This window comes from Sinohyriopsis cumingii, chromosome 2 (genome assembly GCF_028554795.1).
Source record: "Sinohyriopsis cumingii isolate HCF-2022 chromosome 2, ASM2855479v2, whole genome shotgun sequence".
Taxonomy (NCBI): domain Eukaryota; kingdom Metazoa; phylum Mollusca; class Bivalvia; order Unionida; family Unionidae; genus Sinohyriopsis; species Sinohyriopsis cumingii.
In genome coordinates this window covers 135,715,930-135,739,030 of record NC_142962.1, presented here as the reverse complement: position 1 = coordinate 135,739,030, position 23,101 = coordinate 135,715,930, and the positions used below count along the sequence as shown (strand labels likewise).

At 33.7% G+C, this 23,101-nt stretch overlaps 1 protein-coding gene across 5 annotated transcripts in view; it reads right to left on the bottom strand.

Annotated features, from left to right (window-relative positions):
- The window catches only part of LOC149805901 (uncharacterized), a 132,155-nt gene that overhangs the window by 46,901 nt on the left and 62,153 nt on the right, over positions 1-23,101 (bottom strand). For all 5 annotated transcript variants that reach the window (XM_089950659.1, XM_089950658.1, XM_089950660.1 and 2 more), the window contains 6 exons: positions 22,154-22,252; positions 18,680-18,817; positions 16,826-16,913; positions 15,800-15,891; positions 3,577-3,702; positions 206-346 (listed from right to left, as the gene is read on the bottom strand). In XM_089950659.1, coding sequence (XP_089806785.1) covers positions 206-346; positions 3,577-3,702; positions 15,800-15,891; positions 16,826-16,913; positions 18,680-18,817; positions 22,154-22,252 — 684 coding nt within the window. The remainder of the gene's footprint in view (positions 1-205; positions 347-3,576; positions 3,703-15,799; positions 15,892-16,825; positions 16,914-18,679; positions 18,818-22,153; positions 22,253-23,101) is intronic.

Genomic DNA, 23,101 nt, shown 5'->3' with positions numbered 1-23,101 from the left:
GTTAATTTTCTCAGTTTGTGTGTATTAGTCTAACTGACCTGATAAAAGGTATGTTCCTTCAAAAGGCTGGACCAATCACAGTGCAGAACGGATGGATATGATTTAAACTGACATCCTTGACATTATTCCCATAAATGCTGTTTTATTAAAACAATTATTTTATAATCAGAGTACATTGCTTGACTGTGGATTGTTTTAAACATACCAGTAAAGAGAGTTCTGCAGGCAGCTTCGCACAAATAGAATTCAGTGTGGAATTAATTGCTGCATCAGTCCTGTTCTCACCCAGAAGACTGTCAAGTTCAGTCACTGCAAACCTGCACAGGTCACACTTGATGTCAGCATTCTATAATGGAATAGTAAGATTCTGACATACAGTGAAGCTGTTATAAAATGTGAAAACTGAAATCACAAATTTAGCTGAATAATATCAACATAAAACATTGTTGTTCCTTTAAATATTTTGGTGAAAATAAAAAAGGGCGAATAAAAAAGTAGAACTTTTCATCTATTCCACTCATTAAACAGAATTTTTAAAATTTTGAAGATGACTAAAATGAATCAATGTTAATACATTAAACAATACCATGATTTGTCTATTTTACATTGTTCTTTCTTTTCACCTGTGTATTATGGCATCATTCAAAACTTCTCTAAGATTTCACATTTGAGAGGATAATCAAGTTGGTGTTGCTCTTGCTATTTCTATTTTCATATCATTACATGAGTCTTTAAAATATTAAGAGTTGAATAAAGAGGTCATAATGCTTTTAATACACAGTGTTGAACAAAGATGTGATAATGCTGTTAAGACACATATTACTAAACAAAGAGGCCATAATGCAATTAACTCATTAACCCCGTGTGTCATGTTTAAGCATCATGAGGTTGTACCCTACTTCCAAGCTTTCTAACATCAACATCATTTATAATACACCAAAGCAAGTGGTATTACAGAAAAGGAGAAAGGTGTAGTTCTACAATGATACCAATGAATGTAGACATTTTCTACTGATGTTAAAATATACAGCAGAAAAAAATGTAATTTTTGAGACCCAATATTTTTACTTACAAAATTGCCGGTTTCAGAGCCAGAGTTTTGTTTGGGATTTTAGATTTTTTTGGTTTTAGATCTAAAACAAACCATTCCAAACTGCACATAGACAGATGAATCTTTGCAAAAGGTAGGTTAAGTTGGAGATTTGAGATATACACATAGGAATCTAGCTAAACTGCTCTTTAAAAAAATGAGTGTGTCCTAATGCATTTAAAGTAAACCCAAAATGCATTTCCCACCCCTATTACAGGCATAAATAGTATAATTTCAAGGATGAGTCAATGAGTTAAGATACAAAGTATTGAACAATGAGGTCTAACGCTGCCAAGGCACATAGCGATGAAAAAGGAGATCACAATGTTGTTAAGACACACAGTAATGAACAGAAATGCTGTAATGCTGTCAAAACACATAGCATTGAATAAAGAGGATGTAATGCCATTAAGACACACAGTGTTGGGCAAAGAGATCATAATGATGTTAAGACACACAGTAATGAACAAAGAGGTTGTAATGCTCTCAAAACACATAGCATTGAACAAAGAGGATGTAATGCCATTAAGACACACAGTGTGTTGGGCAAAGAGATCATAATGATGTTAAGACAAACAGTAACGAACAAAGAGTTTGTAACGCTCTCAAAACACATAGCACTGAACAAAGAGGATGTAATGCCATTAAGACACACAGTGTTGGGCAAAGAGATCATAATGATGTTAAGACACACAGTAATGAACAAAGAGGTTGTAACGCTCTCAAAACACATACCACTGAACAAAGAGGTTGTAATGCCATTAAGACACACAGTGTTGAAAAAAGAGATTACAATGCTGTTAAGGTACATGATACACCAAAGTTTAAATCATTAACAAATTATAACAATATATTTTACAGGCTAAATTTGATTGAAAATCATCAAAGTCTTCATCATATCATCAATAATATGCAAGCCAAAAAAAACAATTAATTAGTTATCATCCGCATAAATCATTTTGATGTAGTCATGATCATGATCCCTACTGCCAATCAATTTCCTCTGCAAAATCATCATCCACATCACTACCATCATTTGCAACTTCAGTAACGTCTGACATTTTAATCTCTACACATTAAAATTCAGTTTTGAAATAAAATTTTCTACTAACCAATTATTATCATATCTGTTCATTTCATTGAAGTCAAGATCACAATCTGCACTGCCCAAAACATCAATTTTCCCCACAAAATTGGCATTCACATTAATATCACTTAAGCACTGTCCTCCATCTTGATCAAAATACTTTAAAACTCATGTGTGAAATCAAATTTTCAAATAACCAGTTATCATCAACTCCATTTATTTTGATAAAGTAATCCTAATTATCCCCACTGCCTAAAATGTCAATGTTCCACACGAAATTGTCGATATTTTCAATTAATTCAACAAGCACATCACTGACATTACTTGCCTCTTGAATACTGACCACGATTTTGATTTCTAAATGTTAAAACTCAATTTTTAAATCAAATTTTCCCCAGTATTGTTTTTTTATATAAAAAACTCATTCTGTAACTTCATTTTGTACCTTCTACCTTTATTTTCTTCTTTACAAAAGAGTACACATATAATAATGATGTATTACATGGTTAAATGCATGCTTCTGTTAAGTGGTAGATAAAATATAATGGACTAGAATTGTATCCCGCATGAACAAGTAAAGTAAGACTAGAATTGTATTCACACGAATTGAGCCAAGGAAGTTTCAAAATGAAATAACTCTGTGAATTGGTCACAAACCGCTAATTATTATGTGAGTTACAGAACCAGCCTATGTGTGGTGGAATATTAAATATTTTATTTAAACAAGGCAACCAAACATTGGTACCATTAAGGCCAAAAAGAAAGAAAACATTTGAAAGAATGATGGGTGCTGGATGGCTAAAAACTATTACCAGAATTTGCATGTGATCTTTTTTGGAAGAGGTCTACATATGGCTGAACTATATGCAATAACTGACTTGAATGCCACACAGACATGGATGTCAATGGGGATATTTCTCCAGGACAAATTCTGATAGAGGGCATTGTAAGGCAATTTATTTCTAAAATGAGCCATGCTGCATATATTTCATGGTTTTAAAAGTTTTCTCTTGGATACATCATGCAAAGGATGCAAGCCAGTCTTTACCAGGAAAGTGTTTTTTCAAACCATTAGCATTACAGACTGAGATTTTAATTAGTTTTTCATGCATAATTACCAACAACTACCTCAAACAGCCAAATCCATGTAGAACAATGACATGCAACCTGTATTCTTTGTACCTCTAGTGATTTCATAGTTTATTTCCTCTCCTTGTATTTAAAACATCAATGTCAATGGTGTGATCAACATAACATATATGATTTTATGTTTTTGTTGTTTTTGTGCTAGTGTTTAACTTTCATCCTCATTGAATTTTCACAAAATACAAGCTAAAACATCTTCATGTTATTATGTGTTAAATCATCTATTAATCTTATATTTTACTACAGTTCATACCAATGTTGTAGACTTCTGTAGTTTTCCTTTCTTGCTCACTCCTGGAAACTCATTAATTAAAGTTTTCTTCTTGATGGATCTCCTTTGTCTCTGATGGCAAGCCTGATTGCACAGCAGGTTGGTAACCTAGAAGACAATTAGAAAAATTAAACTTAATGGAAAACACACTGTTGATTTCATAGTTCTTAAAATATCAGAATTCAAAAACTCATAGGGCTGTAGGACAAGTCTGGGTTTTCCATGAACACAGACAAGAAAAGGGTCAATAATGAAACTAAGCCAGTCATTTGGGTAATGTCTATTCAAGTGATTATTGGTAGAGTTCTTGAAATTTGATGTTTTTTCTATTTATTATAATTTACTGACCCATCCAGGTTATGGCATTAACAACAGTGCTTCAGTTAAAAGACAATGGGGCAAGGCATGTCTGTATGTGTGTATATATATATATATATATATATATATATATATATATATATATATATATATATATATATATATATATATATATATATATATATATATCCAATTTTCTGTCTTGGATTGAAAACTGACACCTATGCAAAAGCCTCAGAGTAGATATGGATTTTGTGTATATATCCAAAGGCTAAACTTTTCCCAAAAGCTATGGATATTATATTCTGATAAAAGCTATGGATATTATATTCTGATAAAAGGTTATGGATGTCATGTTCAGTTCAAAGAGTATTTTCCTTGCAGGCATTGATAAGTTACCATATACAGTTCATAAATCAAACATGTGACTCATATGTGTAAATGCAGCATATGAACAGTCACTACAATCATCTGATTCAACTGGCAAGGGTATATTTAGTCTGACTCACATTGCAATTTGTCTAACCTTAACAAAAATAGCTACTTTAAAAAAAAAAAAGAATGTTGAAATTTTACAAGTACAGTACTGTACCTGAAAGAATGTTGAAGATTGCTAGTAACTGTGAAACATATAGCAACTGAAAATCAATAGGAAGCATATCATTGACTAGAGTGATTAAGAATCATATCATTGGTTAGAGTGATTAGGAAGCATATCATTGGTTAGAGTGATTAGGAATCATATCATTGGCTAGAGTGATTAGGAATCATATCATTGGTTAGAGTGATTAGGAAGCATATCATTGGTTAGAGTGATTAGGAATCATATCATTGGCTAGAGTGATTAGGAATCATATCATTGGCTAGAGTGATTAGGAAGCATATCATTGGTTAGAGTGATTAGGAATCATATCATTGGCTAGAGTGATTAGGAATCATATCATTGGCTAGAGTGATTAGGAATCATATCATTGGTTAGAGTGATTAGGAAGCATATCATTGGTTAGAGTGATTAGGAATCATATCATTGGCTAGAGTGATTAGGAATCATATCATTGGTTAGAGTGATTAGGAAGCATATCATTGGTTAGAGTGATTAGGAATCATATCATTGGCTAGAGTGATTAGGAATCATATCATTGGTTAGAGTGATTAGGAATCATATCATTGGCTAGAGTGATTAGGAATCATATCATTGGCTAGAGTGATTAGGAAGCATATCATTGGCTAGAGTGATTAGGAATCATATCATTGGCTAGAGTGATTAGGAAGCATATCATTGGTTAGAGTGATTAGGAATCATATCATTGGCTAGAGTGATTAGGAATCATATCATTGGCTAGAGTGATTAGGAATCATATCATTGGTTAGAGTGATTAGGAAGCATATCATTGGTTAGAGTGATTAGGAAGCATATCATTGGTTAGAGTGATTAGGAATCATATCATTGGCTAGAGTGATTAGGAATCATATCATTGGCTAGAGTGATTAGGAAGCATATCATTGGTTAGAGTGATTAGGAAGCATATCATTGGTTAGAGTGATTAGGAAGCATATCATTGGTTAGAGTGATTAGGAATCATATCATTGGCTAGAGTGATTAGGAATCATATCATTGGCTAGAGTGATTAGGAAGCATATAATTGGCTAGAGTAATGAAGAATCATATCATTGGTTAGAGTGATTAGGAAGCATATAATTGGCTAGAGTAATGAAGAATCATATCATTAGCTAAGTGATTAGGAATCATATCATTGGCTAGAGTGATTAGGAATCATATCATTGGCTAGAGTGATTAGGAAGCATATAATTGGCTAGAGTAATGAAGAATCATATCATTGGTTAGAGTGATTAGGAAGCATATAATTGGCTAGAGTAATGAAGAATCATATCATTAGCTAAGTGATTAGGAATCATATCATTGGCTAGAGTGATTAGGAATCATATCATTGGTTAGAGTGATTAGGAATCATATCATTGGCTAGAGTGATTAGGAATCATATCATTGGCTAGAGTGATTAGGAAGCATATCATTGGCTAGAGTGATTAGGAATCATATCATTGGCTAGAGTGATTAGGAAGCATATCATTGGTTAGAGTGATTAGGAATCATATCATTGGCTAGAGTGATTAGGAATCATATCATTGGCTAGAGTGATTAGGAATCATATCATTGGTTAGAGTGATTAGGAAGCATATCATTGGTTAGAGTGATTAGGAAGCATATCATTGGTTAGAGTGATTAGGAATCATATCATTGGCTAGAGTGATTAGGAATCATATCATTGGCTAGAGTGATTAGGAAGCATATCATTGGTTAGAGTGATTAGGAATCATATCATTGGCTAGAGTGATTAGGAATCATATCATTGGCTAGAGTGATTAGGAATCATATCATTGGTTAGAGTGATTAGGAAGCATATCATTGGTTAGAGTGATTAGGAAGCATATCATTGGTTAGAGTGATTAGGAATCATATCATTGGCTAGAGTGATTAGGAATCATATCATTGGCTAGAGTGATTAGGAAGCATATCATTGGTTAGAGTGATTAGGAAGCATATCATTGGTTAGAGTGATTAGGAAGCATATCATTGGTTAGAGTGATTAGGAATCATATCATTGGCTAGAGTGATTAGGAATCATATCATTGGCTAGAGTGATTAGGAAGCATATAATTGGCTAGAGTAATGAAGAATCATATCATTGGTTAGAGTGATTAGGAAGCATATAATTGGCTAGAGTAATGAAGAATCATATCATTGGCTAGAGTGATTAGGAATCATATCATTAGCTAGAGTGATTAGGAATCATATCATTGGCTAGAGTGATTAGGAAGCATATCATTGGCTAGAGTGATTAGGAATCATATCATTGGCTAGAGTGATTAGGAAGCATATCATTGGTTAGAGTGATTAGGAATCATATCATTGGCTAGAGTGATTAGGAATCATATCATTGGCTAGAGTGATTAGGAAGCATATCATTGGTTAGAGTGATTAGGAAGCATATCATTGGTTAGAGTGATTAGGAAGCATATCATTGGTTAGAGTGATTAGGAATCATATCATTGGCTAGAGTGATTAGGAATCATATCATTGACTAGAGTGATTAGGAAGCATATCATTGGTTAGAGTGATTAGGAAGCATATCATTGGTTAGAGTGATTAGGAAGCATATCATTGGTTAGAGTGATTAGGAATCATATCATTGGCTAGAGTGATTAGGAATCATATCATTGGCTAGAGTGATTAGGAAGCATATAATTGGCTAGAGTAATGAATAATCATATCATTAGCTAAGTGATTAGGAAGCATATCATTGGCTAGAGCAATTATGAATGATATCATTGGGTAGAATGATTAGGATCCATATTTTTGGCTAGAGTGATTAGGAAGTATATCATTAGCTAGAGTGATTAGGAATCATATCATTGGTTAGAGTGATTAGGAAGCATATCATTGGTTAGAGTGATTAGGAAGCATATCATTGGTTAGAGTGATTAGGAATCATATCATTGGTTAGAGTGATTAGGAAGCATATCATTGGTTAGAGTGATTAGGAATCATATCATTGGCTAGAGTGATTAGGAATCATATCATTGGTTAGAGTGATTAGGAAGCATATCATTGGTTAGAGTGATTAGGAATCATATCATTGGCTAGAGTGATTAGGAATCATATCATTGGTTAGAGTGATTAGGAATCATATCATTGGCTAGAGTGATTAGGAATCATATCATTGGCTAGAGTGATTAGGAAGCATATCATTGGCTAGAGTGATTAGGAATCATATCATTGGCTAGAGTGATTAGGAAGCATATCATTGGTTAGAGTGATTAGGAATCATATCATTGGCTAGAGTGATTAGGAATCATATCATTGGCTAGAGTGATTAGGAAGCATATCATTGGTTAGAGTGATTAGGAAGCATATCATTGGTTAGAGTGATTAGGAAGCATATCATTGGTTAGAGTGATTAGGAATCATATCATTGGCTAGAGTGATTAGGAATCATATCATTGGCTAGAGTGATTAGGAAGCATATCATTAGCTAAGTGATTAGGAATCATATCATTGGTTAGAGTGATTAGGAAGCATATCATTGGCTAGAGTGATTAGGAATCATATCATTGGTTAGAGTGATTAGGAATCATATCATTGGCTAGAGTGATTAGGAATCATATCATTGGCTAGAGTGATTAGGAAGCATATCATTGGCTAGAGTGATTAGGAATCATATCATTGGCTAGAGTGATTAGGAATCATATCATTGGCTAGAGTGATTAGGAAGCATATCATTAGCTAAGTGATTAGGAATCATATCATTGGCTAGAGTGATTAGGAAGCATATCATTAGCTAAGTGATTAGGAAGCATATGATTGGTTAGAGTGATTAGGAAGCATATTTTTGGCTAGTGATTAGGAAGCATATCATTGGCTAGAGCAATTATGAATGATATCATTGGGTAGAATGATTAGGATCCATATTTTTGGCTAGAGTGATTAGGAAGCATATCATTGGCTAGAGCAATTATGAATGATATCATTGGGTAGAATGATTAGGATCCATATTTTTGGCTAGAGTGATTAGGAAGCATATCATTGGCTAGAGCAATTATGAATGATATCATTGGGTAGAATGATTAGGATCCATATTTTTGGCTAGAGTGATTAGGAATCATATCATTGGCTAGAGTGATTAGGAATCATATCATTGGTTAGAGTGATTAGGAATCATATCATTGGCTAGAGTGATTAGGAATCATATCATTGGCTAGAGTGATTAGGAAGCATATCATTGGCTAGAGTGATTAGGAATCATATCATTGGCTAGAGTGATTAGGAAGCATATCATTGGTTAGAGTGATTAGGAATCATATCATTGGCTAGAGTGATTAGGAATCATATCATTGGCTAGAGTGATTAGGAATCATATCATTGGTTAGAGTGATTAGGAAGCATATCATTGGTTAGAGTGATTAGGAAGCATATCATTGGTTAGAGTGATTAGGAATCATATCATTGGCTAGAGTGATTAGGAATCATATCATTGGCTAGAGTGATTAGGAAGCATATCATTGGTTAGAGTGATTAGGAAGCATATCATTGGTTAGAGTGATTAGGAAGCATATCATTGGTTAGAGTGATTAGGAATCATATCATTGGCTAGAGTGATTAGGAATCATATCATTGGCTAGAGTGATTAGGAAGCATATAATTGGCTAGAGTAATGAAGAATCATATCATTGGTTAGAGTGATTAGGAAGCATATAATTGGCTAGAGTAATGAAGAATCATATCATTAGCTAAGTGATTAGGAATCATATCATTGGCTAGAGTGATTAGGAATCATATCATTGGCTAGAGTGATTAGGAAGCATATAATTGGCTAGAGTAATGAAGAATCATATCATTGGTTAGAGTGATTAGGAAGCATATAATTGGCTAGAGTAATGAAGAATCATATCATTAGCTAAGTGATTAGGAATCATATCATTGGCTAGAGTGATTAGGAATCATATCATTGGTTAGAGTGATTAGGAATCATATCATTGGCTAGAGTGATTAGGAATCATATCATTGGTTAGAGTGATTAGGAAGCATATCATTGGCTAGAGTGATTAGGAAGCATATCATTGGCTAGAGTGATTAGGAAGCATATCATTGGTTAGAGTGATTAGGAATCATATCATTGGCTAGAGTGATTAGGAATCATATCATTGGCTAGAGTGATTAGGAATCATATCATTGGTTAGAGTGATTAGGAAGCATATCATTGGTTAGAGTGATTAGGAAGCATATCATTGGTTAGAGTGATTAGGAATCATATCATTGGCTAGAGTGATTAGGAATCATATCATTGGCTAGAGTGATTAGGAAGCATATCATTGGTTAGAGTGATTAGGAATCATATCATTGGCTAGAGTGATTAGGAATCATATCATTGGCTAGAGTGATTAGGAAGCATATCATTGGTTAGAGTGATTAGGAAGCATATCATTGGTTAGAGTGATTAGGAAGCATATCATTGGTTAGAGTGATTAGGAATCATATCATTGGCTAGAGTGATTAGGAATCATATCATTGGCTAGAGTGATTAGGAAGCATATAATTGGCTAGAGTAATGAAGAATCATATCATTGGTTAGAGTGATTAGGAAGCATATAATTGGCTAGAGTAATGAAGAATCATATCATTGGCTAGAGTGATTAGGAATCATATCATTAGCTAGAGTGATTAGGAATCATATCATTGGCTAGAGTGATTAGGAAGCATATCATTGGCTAGAGTGATTAGGAATCATATCATTGGCTAGAGTGATTAGGAAGCATATCATTGGTTAGAGTGATTAGGAATCATATCATTGGCTAGAGTGATTAGGAATCATATCATTGGCTAGAGTGATTAGGAAGCATATCATTGGTTAGAGTGATTAGGAAGCATATCATTGGTTAGAGTGATTAGGAAGCATATCATTGGTTAGAGTGATTAGGAATCATATCATTGGCTAGAGTGATTAGGAATCATATCATTGGCTAGAGTGATTAGGAAGCATATCATTGGTTAGAGTGATTAGGAAGCATATCATTGGTTAGAGTGATTAGGAAGCATATCATTGGTTAGAGTGATTAGGAATCATATCATTGGCTAGAGTGATTAGGAATCATATCATTGGCTAGAGTGATTAGGAAGCATATAATTGGCTAGAGTAATGAATAATCATATCATTAGCTAAGTGATTAGGAAGCATATCATTGGCTAGAGCAATTATGAATGATATCATTGGGTAGAATGATTAGGATCCATATTTTTGGCTAGAGTGATTAGGAAGTATATCATTAGCTAGAGTGATTAGGAATCATATCATTGGTTAGAGTGATTAGGAAGCATATCATTGGTTAGAGTGATTAGGAAGCATATCATTGGTTAGAGTGATTAGGAATCATATCATTGGTTAGAGTGATTAGGAAGCATATCATTGGTTAGAGTGATTAGGAATCATATCATTGGCTAGAGTGATTAGGAATCATATCATTGGCTAGAGTGATTAGGAATCATATCATTGGCTAGAGTGATTAGGAAGCATATCATTGGTTAGAGTGATTAGGAAGCATATCATTGGTTAGAGTGATTAGGAAGCATATCATTGGTTAGAGTGATTAGGAATCATATCATTGGCTAGAGTGATTAGGAATCATATCATTGGCTAGAGTGATTAGGAAGCATATAATTGGCTAGAGTAATGAATAATCATATCATTAGCTAAGTGATTAGGAAGCATATCATTGGCTAGAGCAATTATGAATGATATCATTGGGTAGAATGATTAGGATCCATATTTTTGGCTAGAGTGATTAGGAAGTATATCATTAGCTAGAGTGATTAGGAATCATATCATTGGTTAGAGTGATTAGGAAGCATATCATTGGTTAGAGTGATTAGGAAGCATATCATTGGTTAGAGTGATTAGGAATCATATCATTGGTTAGAGTGATTAGGAAGCATATCATTGGTTAGAGTGATTAGGAATCATATCATTGGCTAGAGTGATTAGGAATCATATCATTGGTTAGAGTGATTAGGAAGCATATCATTGGTTAGAGTGATTAGGAATCATATCATTGGCTAGAGTGATTAGGAATCATATCATTGGTTAGAGTGATTAGGAATCATATCATTGGCTAGAGTGATTAGGAATCATATCATTGGCTAGAGTGATTAGGAAGCATATCATTGGCTAGAGTGATTAGGAATCATATCATTGGCTAGAGTGATTAGGAATCATATCATTGGTTAGAGTGATTAGGAAGCATATCATTGGTTAGAGTGATTAAGAAGCATATCATTGGTTAGAGTGATTAGGAATCATATCATTGGCTAGAGTGATTAGGAATCATATCATTGGCTAGAGTGATTAGGAAGCATATCATTGGTTAGAGTGATTAGGAATCATATCATTGGCTAGAGTGATTAGGAATCATATCATTGGCTAGAGTGATTAGGAATCATATCATTGGTTAGAGTGATTAGGAAGCATATCATTGGTTAGAGTGATTAGGAAGCATATCATTGGTTAGAGTGATTAGGAATCATATCATTGGCTAGAGTGATTAGGAATCATATCATTGGCTAGAGTGATTAGGAAGCATATCATTGGTTAGAGTGATTAGGAAGCATATCATTGGTTAGAGTGATTAGGAAGCATATCATTGGTTAGAGTGATTAGGAATCATATCATTGGCTAGAGTGATTAGGAATCATATCATTGGCTAGAGTGATTAGGAAGCATATAATTGGCTAGAGTAATGAAGAATCATATCATTGGTTAGAGTGATTAGGAAGCATATAATTGGCTAGAGTAATGAAGAATCATATCATTGGCTAGAGTGATTAGGAATCATATCATTAGCTAGAGTGATTAGGAATCATATCATTGGCTAGAGTGATTAGGAAGCATATCATTGGCTAGAGTGATTAGGAATCATATCATTGGCTAGAGTGATTAGGAAGCATATCATTGGTTAGAGTGATTAGGAATCATATCATTGGCTAGAGTGATTAGGAATCATATCATTGGCTAGAGTGATTAGGAAGCATATCATTGGTTAGAGTGATTAGGAAGCATATCATTGGTTAGAGTGATTAGGAAGCATATCATTGGTTAGAGTGATTAGGAATCATATCATTGGCTAGAGTGATTAGGAATCATATCATTGGCTAGAGTGATTAGGAAGCATATCATTGGTTAGAGTGATTAGGAAGCATATCATTGGTTAGAGTGATTAGGAAGCATATCATTGGTTAGAGTGATTAGGAATCATATCATTGGCTAGAGTGATTAGGAATCATATCATTGGCTAGAGTGATTAGGAAGCATATAATTGGCTAGAGTAATGAATAATCATATCATTAGCTAAGTGATTAGGAAGCATATCATTGGCTAGAGCAATTATGAATGATATCATTGGGTAGAATGATTAGGATCCATATTTTTGGCTAGAGTGATTAGGAAGTATATCATTAGCTAGAGTGATTAGGAATCATATCATTGGTTAGAGTGATTAGGAAGCATATCATTGGTTAGAGTGATTAGGAAGCATATCATTGGTTAGAGTGATTAGGAATCATATCATTGGTTAGAGTGATTAGGAAGCATATCATTGGTTAGAGTGATTAGGAATCATATCATTGGCTAGAGTGATTAGGAATCATATCATTGGTTAGAGTGATTAGGAAGCATATCATTGGTTAGAGTGATTAGGAATCATATCATTGGCTAGAGTGATTAGGAATCATATCATTGGTTAGAGTGATTAGGAATCATATCATTGGCTAGAGTGATTAGGAATCATATCATTGGCTAGAGTGATTAGGAAGCATATCATTGGCTAGAGTGATTAGGAATCATATCATTGGCTAGAGTGATTAGGAAGCATATCATTGGTTAGAGTGATTAGGAATCATATCATTGGCTAGAGTGATTAGGAATCATATCATTGGCTAGAGTGATTAGGAAGCATATCATTGGTTAGAGTGATTAGGAAGCATATCATTGGTTAGAGTGATTAGGAAGCATATCATTGGCTAGAGTGATTAGGAATCATATCATTGGCTAGAGTGATTAGGAAGCATATCATTAGCTAAGTGATTAGGAATCATATCATTGGTTAGAGTGATTAGGAAGCATATCATTGGCTAGAGTGATTAGGAATCATATCATTGGTTAGAGTGATTAGGAATCATATCATTGGCTAGAGTGATTAGGAATCATATCATTGGCTAGAGTGATTAGGAAGCATATCATTGGCTAGAGTGATTAGGAATCATATCATTGGCTAGAGTGATTAGGAATCATATCATTGGCTAGAGTGATTAGGAAGCATATCATTAGCTAAGTGATTAGGAATCATATCATTGGCTGGAGTGATTAGGAAGCATATCATTAGCTAAGTGATTAGGAAGCATATGATTGGTTAGAGTGATTAGGAAGCATATTTTTGGCTAGTGATTAGGAAGCATATCATTGGCTAGAGCAATTATGAATGATATCATTGGGTAGAATGATTAGGATCCATATTTTTGGCTAGAGTGATTAGGAAGCATATCATTGGCTAGAGCAATTATGAATGATATCATTGGGTAGAATGATTAGGATCCATATTTTTGGCTAGAGTGATTAGGAAGCATATCATTGGCTAGAGCAATTATGAATGATATCATTGGGTAGAATGATTAGGATCCATATTTTTGGCTAGAGTGATTAGGAAGCATATCATTGGCTAGAGCAATTATGAATGATATCATTGGGTAGAATGATTAGGATCCATATTTTTGGCTAGAGTGATTAGGAAGCATATCATTGGCTAGAGCAATTATGAATGATATCATTGGGTAGAATGATTAGGATCCATATTTTTGGCTAGTGATTAGGAAGCATATCATTGGCTAGAGCAATTATGAATGATATCATTGGGTAGAATGATTAGGATCCATATTTTTGGCTAGAGTGATTAGGAAGCATATCATTGGCTAGAGCAATTATGAATGATATCATTGGGTAGAATGATTAGGATCCATATTTTTGGCTAGAGTGATTAGGAAGTATATCATTAGCTAGAGTGATTAAGAATCAAATCATTGGCTAGAATGATTAGGAAGCATATCATTGGCCAGAGTGATCAGGAAGCATATCATTGGTAGAGAGTTTGGAAGAATATCATTGGCCAGAGTGATCAGGAAGCATATCATTGGCTACAGAGTTGGGAAGAATATCATTGGCTAGAGTGATTTGGACGTATATCATTGGCTAGAGAGTTGGGAAGAATATCATTGGCTAGAGTGATTTAGAAGTATATCATTGGCTAGAGTGATTAGGAATCATATCATTGGCTAGAGTGATTAGGAATCATATCATTGGTTGTAGTGATTAGGAAGCATATCATTAGCTAGAGTGGTTTGGATGCATATCATTAGCTAGAGTGATTAGGAAGCATATGATTGGTTAGAGTGATTAGGAAGCATATTTTTGGCTAGAGTGATAAGAAAGCATATCATTGGCTAGAGCAATTATGAATGATATCATTGGGTAGAATGATTAGGAAGCATATTTTTGGCTAGAGTGATTAGGAAGTATATCATTAGCTAGAGTGATTAAGAATCATATCATTGGCAAGAATGATTAGGAAGCATATCACTGGCCAGAGTGATTAGGAAGCACATCATTGGCTAGAGAGTTTGGAAGAATATCATTGGCTAGAGTGATTAGGAAGAATATCATTGGCTAGAGTTATTAGGAAGAATGTCATTGGCTAGAATGATTAGGAAGTATATCACTGCCTAGAGTGATTTGGAAGTATATCACTGGCTATAGTGATCAGGAAGCATATCATTGGCTAGAGAGTTGGGAAGAATATCATTGGCTATAGTGATCGTTGTTGTTGTAGGGTTTAACGCCATTTCTCAGCACAAGATAGACTATACATGGCGGCCAGTATAACTGGTGGAGGAAGAACCCTGGAAAACCCAGGGAAGAACCACTGACCCACGAGAAGCTACTGGCAGGCTTTCCCATGTACCCACGCTAGCCGAGCCTTGGACTCGAACCCACGCAGACAGAGGTGAGATGGCAGTGATCCGGAACGGTGAATGCTTTAGACCACTCGGCCACTCGGGGTCCCCGGCTATAGTGATATGGAAGTATATCATTGGCTAGAGTGATTAGGAAGCATATCATTGGTTAGAGCAATTAAGAATCATATCATTGGCTAGAGTGATTAGGAAGCATAATCATTGGCTAGAGAGTTAAGAAGAATGTCATTGGCTAGAATGTATATCATTGGCAAGAGTGATACGGTTTGACCATTTCTTCAATATTTTTCAACAGACCTCTTCTGTAAATGTTTCTGGGTTAGATGCCACCAGGAAATGGTGGCATGTGTCACATTCCATCTCTGAGAGGTTAATCCATGATGAGGAAGCTGGAATAAAGAAAAAATGAGAATGACTGGATTAAGATTTCATGCAATGTACATGAACAGAGAAAGACCATATATTATTTACCAAGTATTGTTCAATTGGTTTCTATTTTCACTTTAGATAAGAAACACCAATTAAAGGGTGTTCAGTGACTAACAGAGAGTGAGTTATTTGAGCAAACACTGATGTAATTTTGCTGAAAGATGCACTGGCTTCTTCAACAAGGACTGCAAAACTGTGTTGCAATTAAGATGATGATGATGATACCAATGATGACAACAAGGATGATGATGATGGTTTTGATGATATAATTATCACCATCATTGGGTCAACAACAGCTAAACAAAATGTAATCATGAAAACCATGCTATGACCATTTATTTAAGTGGATTTCACATTAAGTCAAGTAAGTTATTTGTACTTTCAAAATTTCCACACAATTTTGTCATTCAAAAGAATTATTTTCATATGCAGATCATTTTTAGATCTATATTTCTTATCAACTAATTCAACTTTGTTTTGTTATGGGGTCCAATGTTTTAGTACCATAATGGAAGACCTAGGTAATGTAGTCAATAGAGAGTGACAAATATTATTAAAATTGAGAGAGTGAGAAAGAAAGACAAATGAACAGAATATTAAGAAGATGGGCAGATAGATATAGTTGTTAATCATTCTAAAGAGCATCATTGTAGCAAGGTCCCTCCTATAACACAGGCGAGCTCATGGATCCTAGTTTTGGGATGAATATAGCCCTGGTATTAAACCCACTTCATTATAAGGCAACCTCACTTACAGCATAGTATACTTGTTGCTATTGTGAAAAACCAATGTAGAAAAATTGAGAGACAGACAAACAGACAGACAAATAGATAATATATGGATAAAAGTTGTACATCCAGACACATAACAAAAAAGGAAAGAGCTAAAACTAACCTGAGCAGAATTTTGTAACTTGGCAAGCAGTTGCTGGGTCCACACCATCTTTCAACAGCTTCAGAATAGCTTGTGCAGCACCCTGACACTGCAGTTAAGTATATAAAATCATTTACTTTTCAATGCATTCAAAATCTGTATAAATGTTCTATTTTATGTGCATGTACATAATTTGTTTAAAAAAAGAAATAGACAACATATTTATATCAAGATTAACATGCTGTATATGACAGACTGAAAAGGGGATGGTGTCCTGGAGGAATCAAGTTACTGATATAAAATACTGTAAAGGACTCAGTGTACTAATTCAGTTCCCATGGGAAATCTATGGAAACACCATGATATTAAAAATTTAATAATTTTAAATTTCTGAGTGCTCATGATCAAACCTATATTTAGCAGTGCAGATGCATTCTGGATGATAGCTTCTTTGATGAGAAAACCATATGAGCCATGGCATTTTCTGAATCTACATGCTTGAAACATGTGCTTTCAATTCTGCACCAAAGAGTCCAGTGCTAACTTCAGTAATGAGTGTTTCAAACTCAAGTCTGTTAAAGAACTGAAATTCCATCAAGAAAACAGTGTCTCTATTTTTTTTTTAGTTACAACTAGGATAAGCTATCAAAAGATTAATCTTACTAAAAATCTAACTTTCATCGTCAACCAATCTATATATACTCTATTTTATGTTCACCCATTTCCAGACTGGTTTTCCATTTTTCCATATAATTAGTACCAAGTGTCTTAGAGGAGATAGACCCTGAAGGAATCAAGTTAATGATACAATAGATTGGTTAAGTTCCAGCAGTCAGATTTACCTCCAGTAGAAAATGATGACAGACTCTTGCTTTTATTGATTAACTTTTCCTGGCATTATTATCTTTGACAGGAATAGGAACTTGTTACACTTCACAAGATAATACTATAAAAATATTATTTACCTTTCTAATAAGAGGATTCATTCTTAAATGTGTGTATAGAAATGTATATATAGTCAAACAAAATTAAATTACTGAGCTTTAAAAAAACTTAATGCTTTCATCTTTTGCTGTTTTGCACTCATTGCATTCCAGTATCTGAAATTTATTTTCATCAGCTGAAGCTTTCATGATTTGTAATTAGATTAAAACTGACAAAAGTGAAACAACAAAGAAATTTTCTTTATATATATATATATATATATATATATATATATATATATATATATATATATATATATATATATATATATATTCTGATAACCTATTTAACAGTTGTGAAGATTATATTAGTATATATATTTTATATATTTATCTTTCTAATTTTATTTTAATTTTATTAAATTTTTTTCTTCTCTTTTCTTCTATTTATTTATTTTCCATATCTCTAATAAGTGTGCATTATACATAAAACAAATACTACTAAAACTGTTTATCTCTATTTATTAATAAACTATATATATATATATGAAAAAACTGTCTTGAAAGACCACTGCTATGTGAGACCACCTGTCTTGAGAGACCACATTCTGAATGCACAAATTTATTGATTATATTGCATTATAACCTGTTATGAGAGACGACCTTTTTTGGGCAAGAAAGATGGTCTTTCAAGACAGGCTCTACTATCTCTCTCTCTCTCTCTCTCTCTATATATATATATATATATATATATATATATATAAATAATGCTAATTTTGTTAAGCCACAATAAATATTTGAAATCATGTAAATTTTCCTGGAATAAACTTCTTGCAAAACAAAAACAATGAGCAGTGCTATATGAGGGGATTTATAGTGAGGAATGACTGTATGTAAGTCTTTGACATCCTATGAAAACTACCGATATTAGGAAAGACTTTATTTTGCATACCATTTCCTTGGTTCCTTCTGGCAGAGAATCACAGATGGAATTGAGAGTGTTTTTGATCTTCTCCTCTGTAACATTCTCTGCTATGTAATATTTCAACAGGTCAACAATGAACTTGCAGAGTTCACATTTGGCATCGGCCTAAAAAGATATTTAAAAATTGTCTAATGAAGACTATTAAATTAAATAATACACAAATTCTTTGGCTCGTTGCCTGTCAGACACAAAGTTACTTGTAATTCAAGCCATTGACAAATAATAAAAACATGCAACTATACACAGTTGGACAGAAGCAGTCGTTTCTACACAGAGCTCTATAGGCCATGATATATTAATTCACCATCTCCAGCATGTATTTGGCATTCATGATACAGCCTTACTGTGGTTCAAGTCCTACTTGGTCAACAGGACACAAATCGTATCTGCAAATGGAATACATTCCAGCCCAGTTGATCAATGTTGTGGTGTTCCACAGGGATCTGTTCTTGGACCTGTTCTCTTCATTCTATACACTCAGCTGTTCTCAAGATCATCATCCAGTGTCTCACCAATTGTATACTGACGATACCCAAATATACAAATCTAGCCACCCAACTGAAGTTGATGCTACCATCCAAGGTGTAGAGAGATGCATTTCTGATGTGAAATCATGGATGACATGTAATAAGCTGCAGATGAATGATGATAAAGCTGAGGCCATTCTGATCACAACACAAAGACTTTCTCAGTCACATCCTTTACTTCAAACAATAAATATCAGTTACACCAACATTAAATTCACATAATCAGTATGAAACCTAGGTGTTACTTTGACAGTACTCTCCCGGTGCACCAACATATCATGAACATATGCAAGGCTGCATATCTTGAGCTGAGACGCATCAGCTCCATTCATAAATATCTTTCAGTTGACGCCACTAAAACACTTGTATGTTCATTAGTACTTTCAAGACTGGACTATTGTAACTCAATTCTGTCTGGCTCATCTCAATATCTACTTCAGAAACTTCAAAAAGTTTAAAACACAGCTGCTTGGATTATACTTAGAGTACCACGATCAGAACACACCTCCCTGCTGCTGTGTACCCTACACTGGCTATCCATTCAATCCAGAATCAAACACAAAATTTGTTCTCTGTGCTATGTTTCACTGATGGACTCCAGTCCAACATACCTATCTGACCTCATCCATGTGTACACACCAGCAAGATACTTACAATCCTCTTCTGACAATCATATCCTCATTATTCCCACTACAAAAATGAAGTCATATGGACAACGTTCTTTTGCATACCAGGGCCCAGCAACATGGAATGAATTGCCCACTGAACTTAGACACAAAAACACAGTGATCACATTCAAGAGTGCTCTTAAAACTCACTTATTTCGACTGCAAGAACAAACTTAAAGACCTAATAATGTTCCCTACCTTAAATATTTTCAGCAAGTTTTTTATGTTTTCTAATTTCATGGTGTTTGTTTTTTGTAATATTATTATTATATGTTTTTTATGTTACAGGTGTTGTCTAATTTTGTAAAGCACTTATATCTTCTAAAGATTAGGCACTATACAAAGTCCTCATTATTATTATTATTATTATTATTATATAAGTCAATGATAAATATTGTTTAAAAAAGTGCAAATAGATGCAGTCAACTTCATTCTGATAGCAAATGCATGATATAAGAAATAAGATAAATAAAGCATTGTAACCAGTTTCACATATCTTTAGGGAAAGATTTTTGTTGTAGGAAAAACATGCAGTAAAATATATAAAATGATGATCAATTGGGAGAAATAAGTGTCAGTCTCTAAGAATAGGTTTTCTGTTCCTGACAGGTAAGGAAGTGACCAAGTATGATTGTTAAAGCTATATCTGGGTCTGGTCACAGATTAGGAAGCAGACTGTGTAGATTTTACTTTATCTTTATTCCTCTTTAAATACAAAACCAATGTCAGATGAACTTAAGAATACCCATCAAGACATTTTTCCCATGTCTTGCTTCTTTCTTCTGTGGATTTTGCCTAATATTGCTCTAACCCAAGTCATGCAAAGCAAGTACAGGCTGTTAATGCTCAAAAATCAAACAGTCCAATGGAAGATGTGAAAACAATTTTTGACCAACCAATCAGCACACAGGAACATAACAAAAGAGTTTGAGCCAAAAGGCAAACTGTGTAAGATTTTGATTCTACCAAAAGAAATCACTGTCAATTACTAAATAATCACTTCATTAATAACTACCAAAAAAAAGAGTTTTTAGACAGATAGAAAGTCTGTTACAGCATGTTAATTCCAATGTCTGAGTACAACTGATGTCACAAGAGTACACATACAGTAACCTGTACAATCATGAAAGAATAGAATTTTTATTTACATCAGGATTATGTATAATAATTTAAGAGTGTCTAAGACCACAAGTGAGCACAGTGAATATGATATTCAAAATGCAAACATGTGCTATTCAATTTATCATGTCAAGATAAATGTACTTCTCCTTTTCATAATGAGAAAAACGAAATAGCTATGCAAACTGTAATTTCCACATGAAAACAATGAATTCAAACCATAAACAGTACAGGGTATACTTGCATGCAAGCTGGATCTAACTGCAACCCCTGATCTACTGTCAAATAATGTGTGAACAGATCAGCATTGCATTATTGTAATGGTTAGTCTTAATGTACTGCACACACCCTGATTTGCTTGCACATAATGTATGACTGATCAGGGTCTATGCAGTTTGCAGATGAATCCAACTTATAAACAAGTATATATAGTAAAAACAATACAAATTAACAATTATGTCATAAAGAATTACATGCGAAAGTGCATGAATCCTGATTTCATACAATTATGTTTTACTACCATGCCACAGGAATAAAACAAAAACCTTGCACATAAAAAGAAGTTTGATTCTTATGTAGGTAAACTGACATTTAATCAAAAAGTAATTTAGTATCACACATTAAAAATTTACTTCCCATACTCCAAGGATGGAATTGTTTACCACATGTATATATCTAATTAATGTTGGATGAAATGTTATGAAGGCTTATGGTTTTAGCTATTTTGTTTATTTTAAGAAATGTCTGCAAAGTACTGAACTGAGAAATAATTTAACAAACATATACCAGAAAATGCTGTATATAAATACCATAATTGATCCTTTCCAAGTGTTTTATCTAGCACATGGATATTTCTGGCTGAACCAAACAAATCTTTCATAAATTAAAATGTATAGATTTGGGTCTATGCAGTTTGTTAGGAGTAGTCAGTACAACAAACAAGATAGACCCAGATATTTTGGTGCATTATGCAATGATAGATCAAGGTCTATGTCATTTGCAATTGGAGCTGACTCATAAGCAAGTATAAAAGGTATTTATTTTAATGAATACAAAGTTGTAAAACCAATAAGATAAAAACAAATAAAAGTTAAATATACATTAAGTAAATAAATCTCATGACATACTTTGGTTGGCTCATGTTTGGTATTAGCTGGAGTTTTTCTTTCTACCTCTCCGTCATACAAACAAACACCAGGTATATCAAAGCAAGCTTCTACTCCTTTCTGAAAAATTTCAAAGAAATTATTGCATTTCATAAGAAAAAAATGAACAGTGAGAAAACTAGAAATGTGTTTGTCAAGCACCTCCACTGTGTGTGAAAACATAACACAAAACATAATTATGTCCAAGTTTAAAAGGATAACACTAAACACACCTAAAATACTGGTGGCATGCCATCAAAAAATGTGTCTATCCCATTTGTTTCTACCCCCTATCAATTTTAAAATTGAATATCAACAGGGATATAAAAAATGTACAATAATTAGTCATCTGAATCAATAATTGATAATTTCTAACCCGACTGTCACTAAGTATCCCTAACACTGTCATCTTTTGTGTGTTTCAAACCAAATGGGACTTTCTTAACTAACACAGCACAATCAATTTTTTTCAGACAACATATGTGATGTAGTTGATGATCTTCAATAAGCCCTGAATAATTCCTTCAATTTCCATATCTTTAGGAGTTACATCCCTTAGAACACATGTATGTATGAGTTATAAGTTTTTAATTCTTTTTAAAAATATTAAAACTAGACATTGCAAATATTGGACAACAGTTTTTCCTGAACAATGGACTGTTCTCTAAACCAGAAAAGGACAGTGAGCAGTCTCTCTGATTGTAAAAATGACTGTCTGTTTGGTTTGAAATCTATATAACATAACTTTGCATCATCAGCCACACCTGAGGCAAATTCAGAGAGCTATTTCATAACATTATTAAATTACTTCAATAATGCGACATTTCGAGGCCAAGAATTTAACACAACCAGAAGGACTAGCAAATTGAGAAATTAACTAGTCCTGCTGAATGTTCACTAGTCCTTCCCAGAAAATTTTAATAAATAAAC